The sequence below is a fragment of the Takifugu flavidus genome, chromosome 11 (assembly GCF_003711565.1).
Source record: "Takifugu flavidus isolate HTHZ2018 chromosome 11, ASM371156v2, whole genome shotgun sequence".
Taxonomy (NCBI): Eukaryota; Metazoa; Chordata; class Actinopteri; order Tetraodontiformes; family Tetraodontidae; genus Takifugu; species Takifugu flavidus.
The window spans coordinates 5,405,156-5,421,649 of NC_079530.1; the positions used below are offsets into that span (position 1 = coordinate 5,405,156).

Sequence of the window (16,494 nt, forward strand, 5' to 3'; positions counted from 1 at the left end):
ATTTGATTGTCTCTCAGTCTTTGACACTTCACCTTAATTTGTTCATACAAGAGATCCACATGTTTGAGCCTGGGAATAAACCTGGTGATCACCCTGGATTACCATAATCCGACAGATTAACACATTTCTATTAGCTGCAAGACTTTTTCTCTAATGTTCACTTTAGTCGACTCTTCAGACATTCAAATGCAGTGTGGAGGCAGATCTGGGGTCAAATTAGATTATAAACATTCTTACTGTAAAGAGTTGCTTCAGTTTGCATTACAATCATTAAAAATAGGAAAACTGAGACAAAAATAAAAACATAAGATACATTTCTGCTTTAAACAACAGGCATTTGTATGTAAGTATGCAGAGAAGATTGTCGGGAGATGACAGGACGGGACGCAAGGAAAAGTTCATGCTGAGGATGAAACTAAAAATAAACAATGACAAATAGTACAATCTGGAAAATGATGAAGAATAGCAAATGAAGGACAGAGCAGGAGATAAGAAGGGAGGACAAATGTGGAGGGTGAGCGATGGGAGCCGATCCGAAAGGGGGACAGAGGAAGAGAAGACTGAAAATGGGGAAACAGAGAGGGTGGAGACGGTGGGATGATTCGGTCGGGGAGGATGTTTGTGGATGATGTATGAGGGAGAGGAGAGCAGAACAGACAGGGAGGAGGAGACGAAGATGGGAAATAGTTTGTGAGGGGGACCAGCCAGGCCATACATCCGGCCCTGGCTGCTTGGCTCGGTGCTGGCGTCACACATCTGCTGCCCAAAGCTGGGAGGCCAGGTGGTGTGTGTGTGTGTGTGTGTGTGTGTGTGTGTGTGTGTGTGTGTGTGTGAGTGAGAGAGTGAGGGTGTGTACATGTATGCATGAGTCCCTCTGCAGGAAACAGGCCTGTACTAGCTCTGTTCCATCTGACCACTTTTGTTGTACACACACACACATTTCACAATTGCCTGCTGTGACAAAACAACCTAATTTCAGCAAATGTTCCAACTTCAGTTGCATCCTTCTGTGTGTGTGTGTCTGTGTCCGTATCCCTGTGTGCACGCGGGGCTGGGAGCGTGTTTGGTGTCGGCCCCCAGCATGACCTCTTTTCTCTCAGCGCAGCAGGGCCGTGCTCACTTTGGATATAGTAGCTTTACATCCAAACCCCGGGTGTGTCTCATTAACCTTCCTGTCTATATTTAGTCAGAATGGCGGCACAAACGGAACACAACCAAAGAGAATGGCGAAGGTGGGAGGTGAGGAGAGGAGAGGAGAGGAGAGGAGTGAGTGACAGCAGGGGTGGAGAGTGATGTATGTAGAACAGAAGAAGCTGAGGCTGCACTGTTATGTTCCCCAAAACCAGAGAGAACCTGCTGGGGGACTTGAGGATGCAGTCCTCCCTACAGTCTGGCTGCCTCGGCCCTGTTTCTGCCTCTGTAGATCTCTGAAGGTGCCGGACTTGTTCAACACTTCCCACAGAAACAGGAAATGTGTAATTGTGTGTGAAAGATCCAGCAGTGTAAAAAAGCACCGCTGAAGCTCCCGCTGCTCTTTCAGAATGTCAGCTGATGAAGACAGAGAGGCCGAAGCCAAACACCTTCATCATCCGCTGCCTCCAGTGGACCACTGTCATAGAGAGGACCTTCCACGTGGACTCACCTGATGAAAGGTCAGTCCGCTTCACACCCCCCACTCTGATGAAGATGTCAGGAAAAGGCTGCAGTTTCCTCACATCATCAATGAATAGAAAGTTACCTGAAAACCAGCAGTTTTCCCAGACTTTCCTGCTGTGACTGAAGATGTTTCACTTTATTTCCCTTTTTTTAACATAAAAAAGAAACCATGCAAAATAAATGTAGATAAAAGTGTGTGTGTGCACACGTGTGTGTGTGTGTGTGCACACGTGTGTGTGTGTGTGTGCTTGCGTGTGTGTGTGTGTGTGTGTGTGTGTGTGTGTAAAGAAGAGAGAGGGTGAGAGAGACAGAGTAGAAAGGAGACCTTTCAAGTAGCGTTGGCATAAATTCTCCAGCTGCTCGGTTCCTTTCTGAGGAGCTGAGGTGTTTATCTCCAGAAAATGAACAGCTTTGCCCAGAAGACCACAGATGCTTCTGTGCATCCTTTGAGTTTGTGTGTGTGCATTTTATTTTCTGTGTGTGTTGCAGCTGTCCATCCAACTTTGTGTTACATGTTGCTTCGTGAAAGTTGAAGACGAATATGAGCAAAACCAAATTTCAGCGTTATTGTGAAAGTTGCACGTTTCTGTTTATTATCGGTTTAAGGATGCAAATTGGCTGTAAATCATCAGCTGGAAATTCCAGATGCATTGAAGTTCAGATGTTTGGAGAGAAGTTTGTGTTTGTACTGCATCGGTACTGGCGGGACTCCAGTTGCTGCAGCCCCAGCCGTGAACAGAGAGGGTGGTGCACGCTGGCGTGCTGCCTGAATGTAGGCAGCCCCATTATCTCTCATTAGCAAAGAAGCCCCTCTCTAATGGAGAGAGAGAGTGTTTATCTGCTGTCTGACCTTGAGTGAGTTCCCGTTGCTTTTTAAGCAGCTACACTCACAAACGCGGCTGCTCCACCGTCGCGTGTGTAGCTGGAGAAGTTTGCCCTTGTTTCGGTGTGTAGGGTACGCTCAAAGTCTTTGCGGTAGAAAGGCATTCGGATCCAAAAAATGCGCGTACGCACGTGCGTGCACACTCTGTGATGTTTAGGTTCAAACCGGATGTTTTTCCAGATCCCTGAAGGCAACATATGGGCTTTTAACTCAAAATAAAACAAAAGACACAGGGGTGATCATCTGGGAGTCAGACCGGTCTCATTATTCTGATCTGGCTGCTTAGGCTGGGTAAGTATATTTGAAAGTGCTCACCCGCAAAGCGTGACATGTTTATATGGAAATCCTGAGGATTTCCGACTATTTGAATATCGTCTTTGATTCACCTCAGTTTGGGTTCCTGGCAGTTTTCCGCAAACTGAGTGAACATGGATGAAAACACTGCTCGGTTCAGGCCAGCTTGGTGCTCCCAGAATGTTAGCACACTGTGTAAAAGCTGTATTTTTCATCGTTATATACATTTATCGTGCCTGTGCACAGTGACGCATGGTTGGCCTCCTGCTACAGATGAGCTCATGTGAAATCAAGCTCAGATTCTCTCCCAGCAGATGTTGAACAACAGTGGTAATGGAAAGTCAATGGGGAGGAACAGTGTTAGCAAACAACAACGCAGCGTTCCCATTGATGCATGGGCTGTCTCTAACACACACACACACGCACACATGCTCACACATGGACCAGTGGGCATTAGTTCTGCTTCATAATCATCGCTCATTTGGTTGAGTCTCCAGTTGTCCATGTTTTGTCTCTGATGAACAAATAGGTGTTCATGTTAATTGAAATTACTTAAGCACATTGAAGGCCTGGTTAGATAAATGCAGCAGCCATCCAATCGTAAAAATCTGCACAGACTAAATCCCTTTATGGATTTTAAATAAGGCTAAAGCTGGAGAGTTAGCCAGCATCATGTAATATACAGTTGAAGTCCTCTCCAATGTCTCCATTAAAGGCAATTTGTCAATCTAATTATCTTCCATGTGTAAGATTGTGGGCTGGAGGTGAAATTTACCGCTGGTCAGACGGTAAAGCTGCTTAAATTTGTGCTCAGAGATGAGTGGACGGAGGCTATCCAGATGGTGGCTGACAAGCTTCAGAGGCAGGAGGAAGAAAGGATCCAGTGCAGCCCCACCTCCAACATTGACAACATGGTGGAGGAGGAGATGGACATCTCCACCACGCACCACAAACGCAAGGTAACGCAGCACGCACAGATCCACACGAACGCATCATTGCTCTAAAGCAGGGGTGTTGCAGATCAACTGGCCCGCTATGACTGGCTTTGAGATCCCCTGCATCTAAATTCATCCATTATTCCAGTTGCCATGTAAAGAAATTACTCTTGTGTCTTGATAATATATTCAGATACAATAAGATGATTTCAGTGGCCGGTTCTAAATTTCTGCTTTTCTCTTCTAGACAATGAGCGACTTTGACTACCTGAAGCTTCTGGGAAAGGGAACCTTTGGGAAGGTGATTCTTGTCCGAGAGAAGGCCAGTGGCAAATACTACGCCATGAAAATTCTTAAAAAAGAAGTCATCATAGCCAAGGTGGGTGTTTCTGCTTAGCCTGTCGCTCTGTGATGTTTCTACTGAGTTGGGATTTAGTTCCTTCTCTCTGTGCAGGACGAAGTTGCTCACACGCTCACGGAGAGCAGAGTTCTGAAGAACACCAGACACCCCTTCCTCACCGTACGTACCTCAGGCTGCGCACGCCAAGCCTGCGTGGTGCATGTGCAAATGACAGCCGAGTCCGTGTCACATGGGCCCACACGCACCATATTGATCCCATACATACAATGTCTCTGGAGGCTAATTACGAGTTAGACACCAAATTGTTCCATAATAGCAACCTGCATCTGTTAGCTTTACACTCTCATCTTTGACAAACACACACACATTAGCTGCAGGTTATTTTCAACACACACACTCACACACATGGCTGTTCACAGCAATTACAGAACGTGTCTGAGTTTACCGCTGTCACACCTGCAGCCACAAAGAGGCCCAGGCCAACTGTTCTTTTGTTGAGCAGCCTAAGAAAACATTCAGACGTTGGTGCTTTGAATAAGCAAATACAGACACAAAAGTATGAAGCTACGGAGGAACAACAGTCGTTCCTGCTGTTGACGCTGGAACCCACAAGTGGGGCATCACACTCCGTACTTTTCCTGTTGCGCTGATGAGAAAACTGCATCAGACACACACACCAGAACACGCATCAGCTCTTGTTTTTAACCTTTGCTGTTTTCATTTCAGTCACTGAAGTATTCATTCCAGACGAAAGACCGCCTGTGTTTTGTCATGGAGTATGTGAATGGAGGAGAGGTAAGAGCCTGACAGATGCACACGCTCACAAACACATGGTACATTTGTATTAAACCACAGCTCTAAATACTCTTCTGAGTGTACATATTTAAATATGATGGTCTAAATCATTAAAGGTCTCACGCTGATGAACAGTAGATGTTTGTTTTATTTAATGGAGGGAAACACTCATTAGAAGCTGTGAAAGTTCCTGATTGTTCAGTTGTTCTCCAACAGTTACTTTTCCAACCAACTGGCCTCTTGCTCGCCTTCTTGGCTTCCTTTTATTTTCCACCCCTCTCCCACACGTGCATATTTATAACCACACCGATGGGGCAGATTCAGCCAGGATGACAGTCGGAGACTAAATGAGTTTGGATTCCCTCTTCTTCACTTCTCGGGTTTTTAATCGGCCCGTTTTTCGCAATCTTGGTTCATTCCCTGAGTGGAACTATCACCTGCTCCCCTCCCAGTCAAGCAGTTCAGCCATTGCCAGGCCTGAGCACACACGCGCACACATGCACTTGTACTTCTAACTTTGTGAGGAGTTTAAATACACATGCACTACCCAGCTCCTAACCCTGGCCATCACAACTAACCCTGACCTAAACCCAGCTTTAACTTCAACCTTAAAACCAGGTCTTGCTTTTAGGACCAGCTAAAATGTGCTCACTTTGCTATTAGAATGAGTATTTCGGTTCTTAACATGTAGAAAGAACACACACACAAACACGTGCACACACATACGCACAGGAAGAGAAAACAACAGCAAACGCCACTAAACAGGGTAATATTTCGATGAACACACACGGCTAATTTTTACCTCGGTGGAGAAATTGTGCCCAAATGTTTCTCTCTCTCTCACACACACACACACACACACACTCTCTCTCTCTCACACACACAGAGAACCCATTACAAACCTGCCACAGACGCAGCTGCCAGTACACTGATGAAGGCCCACCTGTCGTGTTGCCGTATCTTACACCACACACAGCATTTGAGCAGGGTGGTGTGTGAGTGTGTTACTCCAGCGGCCATATGCAAACCTCCCTGAACAATTAATGCGTCGATGCGTGGCCCTTGGCCTCCCGTGTAATTTGTGCCTCTGCTGGGCCGCCACAGCAGGCTGTGGTTTCGGTGCCACATGTGTAACTGCACGACAGTGATGAATTGACAGCTGATGAGGGGCAGGAGGAGGGGGCACCTGGGGGAAAAAAAACAAGTTGAAGTGGTAAATGTATGAAAACATGTTGTGCGCCAGAAACAAAGAGATGTGGGGTTCTGAACGAAGCAAACGAAGACGAAGGCTCAGGGGGTGAGACCAGTTAGTCCAGTAATGAGTGCTGCTGGGATGTGTGTGTGTGCGTGTGTGTGTCTGTGTAAGAGTGTGTGTTGGCACCTGAGGCTGTAGTGGTCGGCCTGTCTTTAACTAGACTAGTGTATTGATTAAACCCTTGATTTGGCCCCCGTTGCCAAACTCGGCGCCAGCGCCGTGTCAGCCCGGCCCGGAGGGTTGTGTGGAAGAGGAATGCGAGTTTGTGCGCGGCGAGATGAGGCGCCAGCTGCCGAGCGCCTCCGCCCGCCCACCCTCCTCCGAGGGCCCCCATGCGAGCCCCTCTCCACGCGAGCCCCTCTCGCTCGCCCGGCCCCGCTCACCCTCTCCTCCATTATCTATCATCTCAATATGGTGCGAGCAGCCAGTTTGTGTTGTGCTAATTTCCTCCAATAAATCAGTAATTATTGCTGTGCCGTCCCTGCTGTCTCCCCCCTCTACCTCTACCTCCCTCTCTCTCTTCCCCTCTCATCCTCATTTCTCCCGCAGCTGTTTTTCCATTTGTCCAGAGAGCGCGTGTTCTCAGAGGAACGCACACGCTTCTACGGCGCCGAAATCGTTTCTGCTCTCGACTACTTGCATTCAGCCAAAATTGTGTACCGGGACCTGAAGGTAAACATGAGAAACAGAAATTGTGTGTGTGTGTGTGTGGGGGGGGGGGTCTAACCCTGGTGCTGATGCCGATGCCACAGAGGTAGACGGCTCCATCTGAGCATCTGTGGGTCAGCCTGGACCCCAGCGCCACCCAGAGGGTCAGATCACCAAACCACTCTGGCCATTAAAATTCAAATGTTGAGTGGCTTCAGGCCCGCAACTCCATTCCCTCCTCCGCCTCACGTTTGCGTTAATCACCTCTCAGCTCTACCACAGAAGAAGTCGATTGTGATGTTGACTCCCTTCCAGCCCTGACAGGCATCAACCCACTCTTTCTTTCGCTGCTTTCAGTTGGAGAATCTGATGCTGGACAAAGACGGACACATGAAAATCACAGACTTTGGCCTGTGCAAGGAGGGCATCACCGACGCCGCCACCATGAAGACCTTCTGTGGCACCCCAGAATACCTGGCACCAGAGGTAACCTTGCTTTTTCTGTTGTTCTTCTCCTTTATTTTCTTCCAATATTGCAGTGATTCACAATCAGCACATTCTGCTTTTTTTTTTTTTTTTTTTACACTTTTTTTAGGCCTCCGTCTCCCTTGTTGCTTTGTTTTTTCACGCGACAGCGAGGGCAGCAGCAGAGTAACCTTGGTGGTCTCGTTTGTCCAACAACAATATGAGGAAAATGTCACCATTTCTGTTACTACTAGAAGAAATGCACCACCAGGGAGAGAAGCCACATTATATTCAAATTATAGGCACTAAAGAGTAGCAAATACAATAATCTATCTTTAATCTATCATCCACGTGTTCTGATCCAAGGTCCTCTCATCCTACAGACTATAGTATTCTGCATCCACCTTTGATTCGTTTTCACATTTTTTTGGTGAAAGATGCTCCGTAATGTTGGGATTCTCTCTCTCTCTGCCTGTCTCTCTCTCTCTGTCTCTTTCCATCTCTCCCTCTCTCTGTCTCGGTCTCCCTCTTTCTCTCTGTCTCTTTCCATCTCTCCCTCTCTCTCTCTCGCTCTCCTGTACAGAAGAACATTCTTGAATTAACATTTGCAGCCATCCTCTGTCCAACCATCAGCACTGCCTCCCTCCAGGGCCGGTAAATCAACTGGCAGCAGTGTGGCGGAACCGTGGGTGGTTCAGACCAGGCGATGGGGGGTGGGGGGTGGGGGGTGGGGGTGAGATGGGGGTGTACCACACAACATACCACACAACATACTTGAAAAGTATGGAGGACAATTTGGCGCAGCAGTTTGTGTTTTTTAAGTGTCTTCCTTTGGGTGCCAAAAGCTGATTGGTAGGCTGCTAGTTATTTTTGACAAGATGTGCTTCTGTGCACATTTCTGCGTGCGCGTTTGCGCGCGTGTGATTGCAGTAGAAAGTGCGGGCTAAAGAAAGGCAGATGGCGGCAGATGGGCGAGGTTGGAGGAAGGTGCTCACAAAAAACCTGGAAATCTACACCACCGCCGCCGCCATTCACCCGCCCGCCCGCCCGCCCGCCCGCGCGCTCTGCTCGCTCGCTCGCCCGCCCGCATGTAAAAATAACACAGTCCGCTCTGAGCCAAGTTACAGAGATGCAAAGTAGCCAGGATTAAAAACAGAAAAGGGGGGTGGTGGGGGTGAAGACAGAGGAAGATGAGAAGGGAGAGGAAAAATTTCAGGGTTACAGGAGAGACATGGAGGCATCCCCGTGTTTGCCATCAGAGCTGACGAGCAGCGAAAGAAGCTGCTGCACGAGTGAGCCGCGACAGCCACACCGACCCAGAAAACAGTGGATGGAAGTGATTTTTTTTTCACGTCTTAAAGAGAGAAGCAAATAAAAAAAGGTGTGATGAAGGAACAATGAGCAGTGTTTGGTCGGTGTAAAGAGATGGAAGCAGATCAGAGACAACACGTGTTTTCTCCCTTCTTTCTCAGACCCGAAGTGTTGAAGAGAAGATTTGGGTTGTTACCACATATTTGTGTGTTGTGTTGGTGTTTGTTTGCATGTTGTATATGTTTGGCTTTGTTATTCATCATTTTAGCATTAGCAGCACTGTCAGCTTTTACTAAAACATGGTGACACTATAAACGGAAAAATGCCACTAAGGAGGAAGGTCAACGTGTGTGTGTGTGTGTGTGTGTGTGTGTGTGTGTATGTGTGTGTGTGCGTGCGTGCGTGCGTGTGTGTGCGAGAGAGAGAGACCGTCCCTCGGTTCCTGCCTGGGATCTGGGTACCGCCAAGGGCCATGTGCACCCATCCTGCCCCAGTTAATCCCATCCAGTCTGCCATGCCCCCCCCCTCCTGAGCTGCAACATGGTGGTTTCGATGGGAACCGGGACTGGACTAGCCCCTCGTGTCTTTAGTTTAAGAAGTTCTTTTTACCTGTCTTCTTCACACACACATACACACTTGATGCATACCAGTGTGTGAAAGGCAGCGCTCTAAACCTGTATTCTCTTCATCATCTCTCTCAGCTGGCGAACGGTGTCGGCTTTTTAAAATTAGGGTTGTAACATCAGGGAAAGACAAATCTGTTGTGATTATTCTGTAATTTACAGTACTTTAACAGCATAACTGTGGGTTTGAGGCCTGTTTTCCTAAATTTTGTATATTTACATCAGTAAACACACTGACTGGTGCCAACAGTATTCGATTAATCCACATTAGCCTTTAATTGTTTTGCTTAAATAACCGTTGATGCGCTCGTATCTGCTCTGCCTGCTCCAGTATCATCAGTTAGTGAGATGTTTTATAAGTGAGATGAACAACATATGCTATTCTGGCTGCTGTCCAGGCCTCTGTGTGTGTGTGTGTGTGTGTGTGTGTGTGTGTGTGTGTGTGTGTGTGTGTGTGGGTGTGGGTGTGGGTGTGTGTGCGCCACGTTCATCCACATTTGTGATCACTTTAAAAGTCTCTAAAAGCTCCTGGAACACCTTTCTCTACCGCCTCTCTCCACGTCTTCGCTCCTCCAAGGGTGAAGGAACTGGCACAGGAGAGGATGAGAGAGAAGGAACAAGAGTGAGGCAAGACATGATTAGAGGCAAAAGGAAGACAGGAGGAAGGAGAGCGGGCAGGAAGGTGGCCCAGACTCCGGCTCTGACCCACATCCTGGACTTTTCTCTCTCTGTTCCTGCCAAGAGAGGATCCATTAGATAGGGAAAGCTGGTAGGACCCAGGAAGGGCATCTGGTGGGCTCTGCTACTGTGAGGCCTCTGAAGACCTGCCATCCCATGATGTGTACCTCTGCAAATGTTCATTATGTCCATTAGTTCTGGACGTTTCAATGACTGTTTTTATTTTGGGAATTCTTCATTTCTCTCCGCAGGTCCTGGAGGACAATGACTACGGCCGGGCGGTGGACTGGTGGGGTCTGGGTGTGGTGACGTACGAGATGATGTGTGGACGCCTGCCATTCTACAACCAGGACCACGAGAAGCTGTTTGAACTCATACTCATGGAGGACATCAAGTTCCCGCGCACGCTGTCCTCTGACGCCAAGTCGCTGCTGTCCGGCCTGCTCATCAAAGACCCCAACAAACGGTACGTGGCAAAATGGCAGCGATGACAAAAGCAGCAAACTTTTGCAAGTGATACCAACCTTCTCCCGTTTGTTCAGCCTTGGTGGAGGACCAGACGACGCTAAAGAAATAATGAGGCACAGTTTTTTCTCGGGTATCGACTGGCAGGACGTCTACGATAAAAAGGTAGCGTGAGACACAATAAGATGGCTCAAAGACTGCAGGGAGGTCTTGTTTTGAGGTTCTTCTGGTCTCCTCCTCAGTTGGTTCCTCCCTTCAAGCCTCAGGTGACGTCGGAGACAGACACCAGATACTTTGACGAGGAGTTCACGGCCCAGACCATCACCATCACTCCTCCGGAGAAATGTGAGCGTGCTTCAACCTTTCAAATCCAACCCAAGACACAATGTAGGTTGTTTTCATCCTGGCAGAAAATGTCAGATGGGATATTTCTGCTTGAGCAGGAGCACTCAAAAGTCTGTTTATTGGAGTGTTTCGGGGTGGTTCCTCAGGCCGCCGCACACAGACGTTCAAAATCAGGACCCCGGCGCTAAATTATTCATGAGCGGAACCAGCGCGTTCCTCGGAGCGAATGTGATGTTCCGCTCGTTTTGTAGGTCGCGCAGAGTTTGCGTCAGATTAAGTGTGTTTAAACCTGCACCTCAACACACACACACGTGTAACCATCACTCATCACCCGTCTCACGTTGATCCGCAGTTGACGAGGACGGGATGGACTGTCTCGACAACGAGAGAAGACCGCACTTCCCACAATTCTCCTACTCTGCCAGTGGCCGGGAATGAACTGTCCATCGCAGTGACGCCATCGAGCAAACTGCTCCCCGAGGTCGTCGGCGCTGAGGAAGCAGTCTGGACTGACCCAGAATGGCCGTGACTTGAAGGGTTTTGCCGTTTAGCTCCTCCTTCTTTCACCTCTCTGGTCAGCCTTTGGTTATTCAAACCCATTTTCTGGTTCCACATCAGTTCTATCCTGACCCCTTTAAAGACGGGAGCGTCGCCAGCCTGCTGTGTTTTGACGTGTTTCGTTCCTTTAAACCAACTCAGTGTTGATGGAGTTCTGGCGTCAGCTGATGCGTTTTAGGGTTTTTCCTCGTTTCCTCGGGGTGCGTGCGTGGTTTCGAAGTAACTTAAACTCAAACTGCCGTGACCATATTTATCTCAGGCTTTTACAGACATAATGAGACACTCTTGTCCGATTTCACATCCTTTCAATAGAACAATTCTGGGGCTCACTGAGGCTGCCTGGCATTTAATAGAATCCTGCACACTTCTGGACATAAAGGAGGATTTGTCTCAGGTTTGCTCAGAGCAATTCAATGTTCTTGCTGCTATTCCAACAACCACAACTTCTGCAGGTATTACTGCTTCGCTCCTACAGCTCCCACTAAAACCCGGTGCTACATGACTAGCTTAATGCTGCAGATGACAAAACAAGCGCCAGCAACTCATTAACCTTCTGTGTTTCTACCTGTATGGCTGGAGAGCGGAAGTTGCTGCTGCTACTCATGTGCTGCTATATACTGTACACACCGACCGTGTAGATTAAGATGAGAGGATGTGTGTGCGTGCGTGCGTGTGTGTCGGGAATCGATGTCAATCATGGGTTTTAAAGAACGCACCTCAAATCACAGCAGCCCCAAAGGGAACTACATTACCCAAAATTCAATGTGAGGCGACGGATGATATCCACCAGCGCAGAGGTGAAACTGAGAGGAGCGCGGCTCATTTGAATGTCCCCTTCCCACCACAAAAGTTTTATTAACTCATTTACTTCCAAACTCCTGCTGAGTTTAATTCTCTTGCGCCCCTAAAAGGGAAAAAAATGAAACCGATGGTACTTTATGTTGATGATGAAGAGCTTTAACACACATTGTCCAGAACCACACGGCTGTACCTCATGCAGGAAAAGGAACCTGCAGCAGAATTCACCGTATTAGACAGGAAGGCATTGTGACGAGAAGGATGAGCGGTGAAATATTTATTATACATTAGTCACAGCTGATTTTCTTATGAGAGATCTACAAGGAGGTACGCAAAAAAAGTAGTTGGTTTACACCAAACACAGCTATGGTTATAATATACATGTTTTATTTATTGTTCTACTCATCAGGTTTCTATTTAACTTTTTCTATTACATTATTCTAGGATATATATGATTTTCTTGAGAGGGAAAAGCATCTTAAGAAATGGCTGAAGAATGTAGGAGGGAGAGCAGAAAGCTTTCCTGCTTCGTTCTTTATTAGAATGATCTTTTTGTGTGTTTTGTTGCGTGTTGTTGATTTGTGACCATAATGCGACAGCCAAGAGGTGACGGGACGAATGATGGAAGACCTTAGAGTTCAGGGGTGATGTGGAAGTGGAGCAGAAAGCGTCTGGAAAAGGTTGAAGTGTGCTTCCTGGCGTTGATGGGAGGTGACTGGAAGAGTCTGTAAGGTCGGTCAGTTGTTTGGATTCAGGTCAGTTCAATTAGGGCGATCCCTGGTCTGCCTGCTGTCGTTTGGCGCTTCTCATCTTTTGTTTGGTCACATCCCAACGTTCAGTTTTGTCTTTAAATGCCGCTAGCCTTATGGTTTAGCACAAATCGTGTCCAAAATTGTTTGAGATTAGCGACAGCGTTTAAGTGAAATGTCCACGGTCGTCACCTTCAGTAACTGGGGGACAGTTTAAGGGGATGTACATAGAGAACTCTATTCCAGTATATTTATTTGAATGTTTTTAATTATTATCACAGATTGATAACTTGAATTTTTTTTAAAAATTTAATTTATTTGATGTCCCTTCTTTTATTTTATTTTTAGCACTAAGAGGGTGTGTGTTTCACTTTGCAGTTTAAGTTTTCAGTCTTTGTTGGAAGAATAAATGCCTCTTTTTTTTAAAAAAAGAAAAGATATCTCTTATATTCCACATTTTACCTGTTTTCCTGCTGCTCCATATGCGTTACTCTTGCACATTCATTAATTTGCTATTAGCTAGCAAAGGCGCTTTAGGGCAGAAATTGAAAAAAACCAAATGGCACTGGCCTGCATGCTGTGGCGCTCCTCTGTCCGCACAACCAGTCCCGTGTCAGCGGCACTCAGAACTCTCATGAAAAATACGCCTCTGTGATCGACGGAGCCTGTCTGGCACGGCCAAAACGGTCCGGTCGCTCCCAGCTGGCACCATCCGCAGGCAAAAAAACAAACTCTGCAAGTCTCTGGAAAGATTTCAGCTTTGATTTGACCAAGGTTTGCAAGTGACTGAGGGGTTCGGGTTGTACATGCTTACCGCCAAAATCATCAGAAACCAAGAGTTCATAAAATCCTACTTTGAAGCTTTGGCACCTCCGCGTCCATCACTTTTTATGATTCTGAGGAATCTGACTCAGCCTGCTTGGAAGCAACGTTGAGGGTTTTTTTAAGCTTCTGTATGCTTTGACTAAACTGAAGATTTTTTTTTAAAGTACATCTCCTCTTCTACATACAAGCTTTACGCTGCTCTGATGTTTGGAGTTGGCCAGGCCTCGATGGTGTCCCACTCACCAGAGCCCAGTCAGCCACTGCAGAGGAGGCTGTGGGTCACCCTTTTGGAGGTTTTCAGAAAATTAGTCAGAGCCTAAAGCAGTTTGGGGAAAAACTCAGTCAATTCCACTGAAGTGGCCGGTTCCTTCCCCTGGAGAGCTTTAAAGAGTTTTGCTTTTTTTCCCACTAAAACTCTTCACAAGAGGCTGATGCTGAAGGTCGGAAATTCTTTAAACTCCTCTAAACGGAGCTCATTGATCCTGATCTGTTTGGTTTCTCCTCTGAATCAGTTGACGTGTGGCTGTAACCTCACCTGAGTGTTTCCACCAGAAAAAGGCTCAAAAACCTCCTCACAGCTTTACTTGTGGCCTCAGCTGAAGCCACGTGTAAGTCTATGGCAGGGCGGCGCCGTGTTCACAGACCTGCTCTGCACTGATCTGGCCTCCTTGTTGAGGGGACGGCGGTGCTGCTAAAATGCCGCGCTCATTCCTCCTCCTCTCCCCTCCCCGGCGCTCATCTACTGTCCTCATGAGCAGTAACATGAACAAGCATGAGATGCATTTATTCACAAACAGCAAACAAAAAAAGAAAAAACAAGTGGCTAATATGTACAACTGTTACCATGTGTGGTTTAAGTTTAACGTCCATCTACTGCAGCTTTACAGTGACGCGACATTTGTAGAAAACTGTTTGCAGAGCGGAGCCACGTTCCCCGTTTTCTCTCCCGTTAAACTGGGCAGATTGTTCCAACGGCCATTCTTTTCTGTCCCTTGTGCAGTGAGGAAGTGGTGCTGCTGGCCACTGAGGCCACAAGGATGTGAAAACAACAAATTACCATCAACATGAGGCTGTTTTTTACACTGTACATCCTTAGTATTTTTACACATGAAATGTATATGATAGGGATGCACATTATTTTCCTTCTTACAAACAGCTTCAATAAAGCACCGTCAATCTGCTGCAAACGTGTAGCTGTCTTTCCTTTCACTGCCCCTACTCACGAAACGGTCGGTTCATCTGGTTCTCAGTTGTAACGGGTAACACGAGAGGAGGGGCTGATTGGCTTCTGCAGTCAGCCACCAGAGGGCAACAGTGAGGCTGGTTCTGGAGGGGGACCATTTGAGCCCTTTAAATTCTGGGGTCAAGGAGTTTTCAAATGCAATTCTTAATTAGTTTTCAACATTTTGCAGTTTGAAAGTTAAAGAAAGAAGACAAGATTTCATCATCTTCCAGTGTTTGATCTATCATTTTTTATACAAATTTATATATTTTTTGTCATTTACATGAATACAGAAAAACATTGTAGTTGATCCAAAAGAGTCTAATGTAAAAATCTATTATGTAAACACAAAGTCACCCTGAGTTGGAGCTGTGGAGCGCAACAGAAAACTCCAAGACTGCATTGAGGAGGAAGTGGCTCACGAGGACAGAGTGTGGGCTACGTTTGGAACCTACAGGGACAGAAAGACAAGAACAGATCATTTCTGTGATCTGTCAGATGTGCTGCTGCAGCTCTGGACCTGCGAGGTACCTCCGTGTGTTGGTTCCTCAGCTCCTCGGAAAGCATCTTCCTCTCCTGCATCAGCTGGCTCTGTTTGGCCAGCAGCTCACACACCTGCTGGGCGCTGCTCCGACAGTGATGGTCCAACTGCTGCAGTCTGCAGAACACACACAGATGAGTGTTGACCAAGAGTGTGTGAGGGGGTTTAACACAACCAAATGTTGTAAATATTGGAAGAACCAGAACCACACGGTCTGTCGCCACTGATCCAGCCATCAACGCTGGTGTGAAGACAGCAGGATGGACTCATGATCAGGTCAGTTCCCGGAATCTTTTGAAAAATACTTAAAAACTTAGACAGAAAGTACAATTTCTGCTGAACCTCTGAGTTCAGGGTGAATCTGGGCCACATGTAACACACAAGTTGCTGTCAACTTAACAAACTTCTTCCCTTTCAACAGCGTTCGTAGCTTTGAACAAGTGTCACTTTCCAATCAAAGCGGGTCAACAGCGGTTCATATCTTAGAGAAGCTAATGTTCCCACCCGTCAAAAGGAGGCGTCGCTTCTGAAGTGTGAGATAAAAAAGCAACAATGCTTTAAAATCCTGAGCCTGATGTGAAACGCTTCCGTCGCCGTTCCGACAGGTTCAGAAAACAGTCAGAGCGACTGATAAAGAAAAGGGGGATGAAGAGAGCTGTGACTCTTGGGGAGGTGAAGGAGATAGAGAGGGGTAGCTTGGGGGGGGGACAGATGCCCCTGCCCTGCTGGTCATGTTGGCAGTGATAGTGCCGCCTGTGTGTCTAACAGACGGAGGAGGAGAACATCTCAACACTCCCTCCCAATCTGCTCTCCCTCATTACTGTCCTCTCTGTCCTGTCCTCCACTGCAGGCTTTCGTCCTCCAGGTTCCTCTCAGAAGAGTTCCACCACCTTTACCATCAATCTACCATCGATCAGCTTCTTAAAGTCTCTACAGACACAGACATGACATTTCCAAAGTGATGGAGTATTTGTGAGACTTCTAAGAAGATTTTTAAACTCTTTAAAGCGTAGAACACCCTATTAAAGTGTACAAAACAACTGTGGAACTGGGCTGAATTACAGGAGCCCGAAGCATGAGGGAGTGT

The 16,494-nt window shown here is 47.1% G+C and overlaps 2 protein-coding genes across 5 annotated transcripts in view; one reads left to right on the forward strand and one right to left on the reverse strand.

The window, feature by feature from the left end:
* Positions 1–14,831, forward strand: part of akt3a (v-akt murine thymoma viral oncogene homolog 3a) — a 31,173-nt gene extending 16,342 nt beyond the window's left edge. For all 4 annotated transcript variants that reach the window (XM_057048232.1, XM_057048231.1, XM_057048234.1 and 1 more), the window contains exons 4-14: positions 1,541–1,652; positions 3,648–3,792; positions 4,016–4,147; positions 4,223–4,288; positions 4,856–4,924; positions 6,729–6,851; positions 7,185–7,313; positions 10,156–10,370; positions 10,447–10,534; positions 10,612–10,714; positions 11,067–14,831. In XM_057048232.1, the coding sequence (XP_056904212.1) occupies positions 1,541–1,652; positions 3,648–3,792; positions 4,016–4,147; positions 4,223–4,288; positions 4,856–4,924; positions 6,729–6,851; positions 7,185–7,313; positions 10,156–10,370; positions 10,447–10,534; positions 10,612–10,714; positions 11,067–11,152 (1,268 nt within the window). In that variant the 3' untranslated portion in view covers positions 11,153–14,831. The remainder of the gene's footprint in view (positions 1–1,540; positions 1,653–3,647; positions 3,793–4,015; positions 4,148–4,222; positions 4,289–4,855; positions 4,925–6,728; positions 6,852–7,184; positions 7,314–10,155; positions 10,371–10,446; positions 10,535–10,611; positions 10,715–11,066) is intronic.
* A 262-nt stretch (positions 14,832–15,093) lies between these two features.
* tnfaip3 (tumor necrosis factor, alpha-induced protein 3) overlaps positions 15,094–16,494 on the reverse strand; it is a 33,816-nt gene continuing 32,415 nt past the window's right edge. The window contains exons 13-14 of the mRNA XM_057048230.1: positions 15,398–15,524; positions 15,094–15,317 (exon numbers count right to left, since the gene is read on the reverse strand). The gene's annotated coding sequence lies outside the window, so the exon portion shown is untranslated. The remainder of the gene's footprint in view (positions 15,318–15,397; positions 15,525–16,494) is intronic.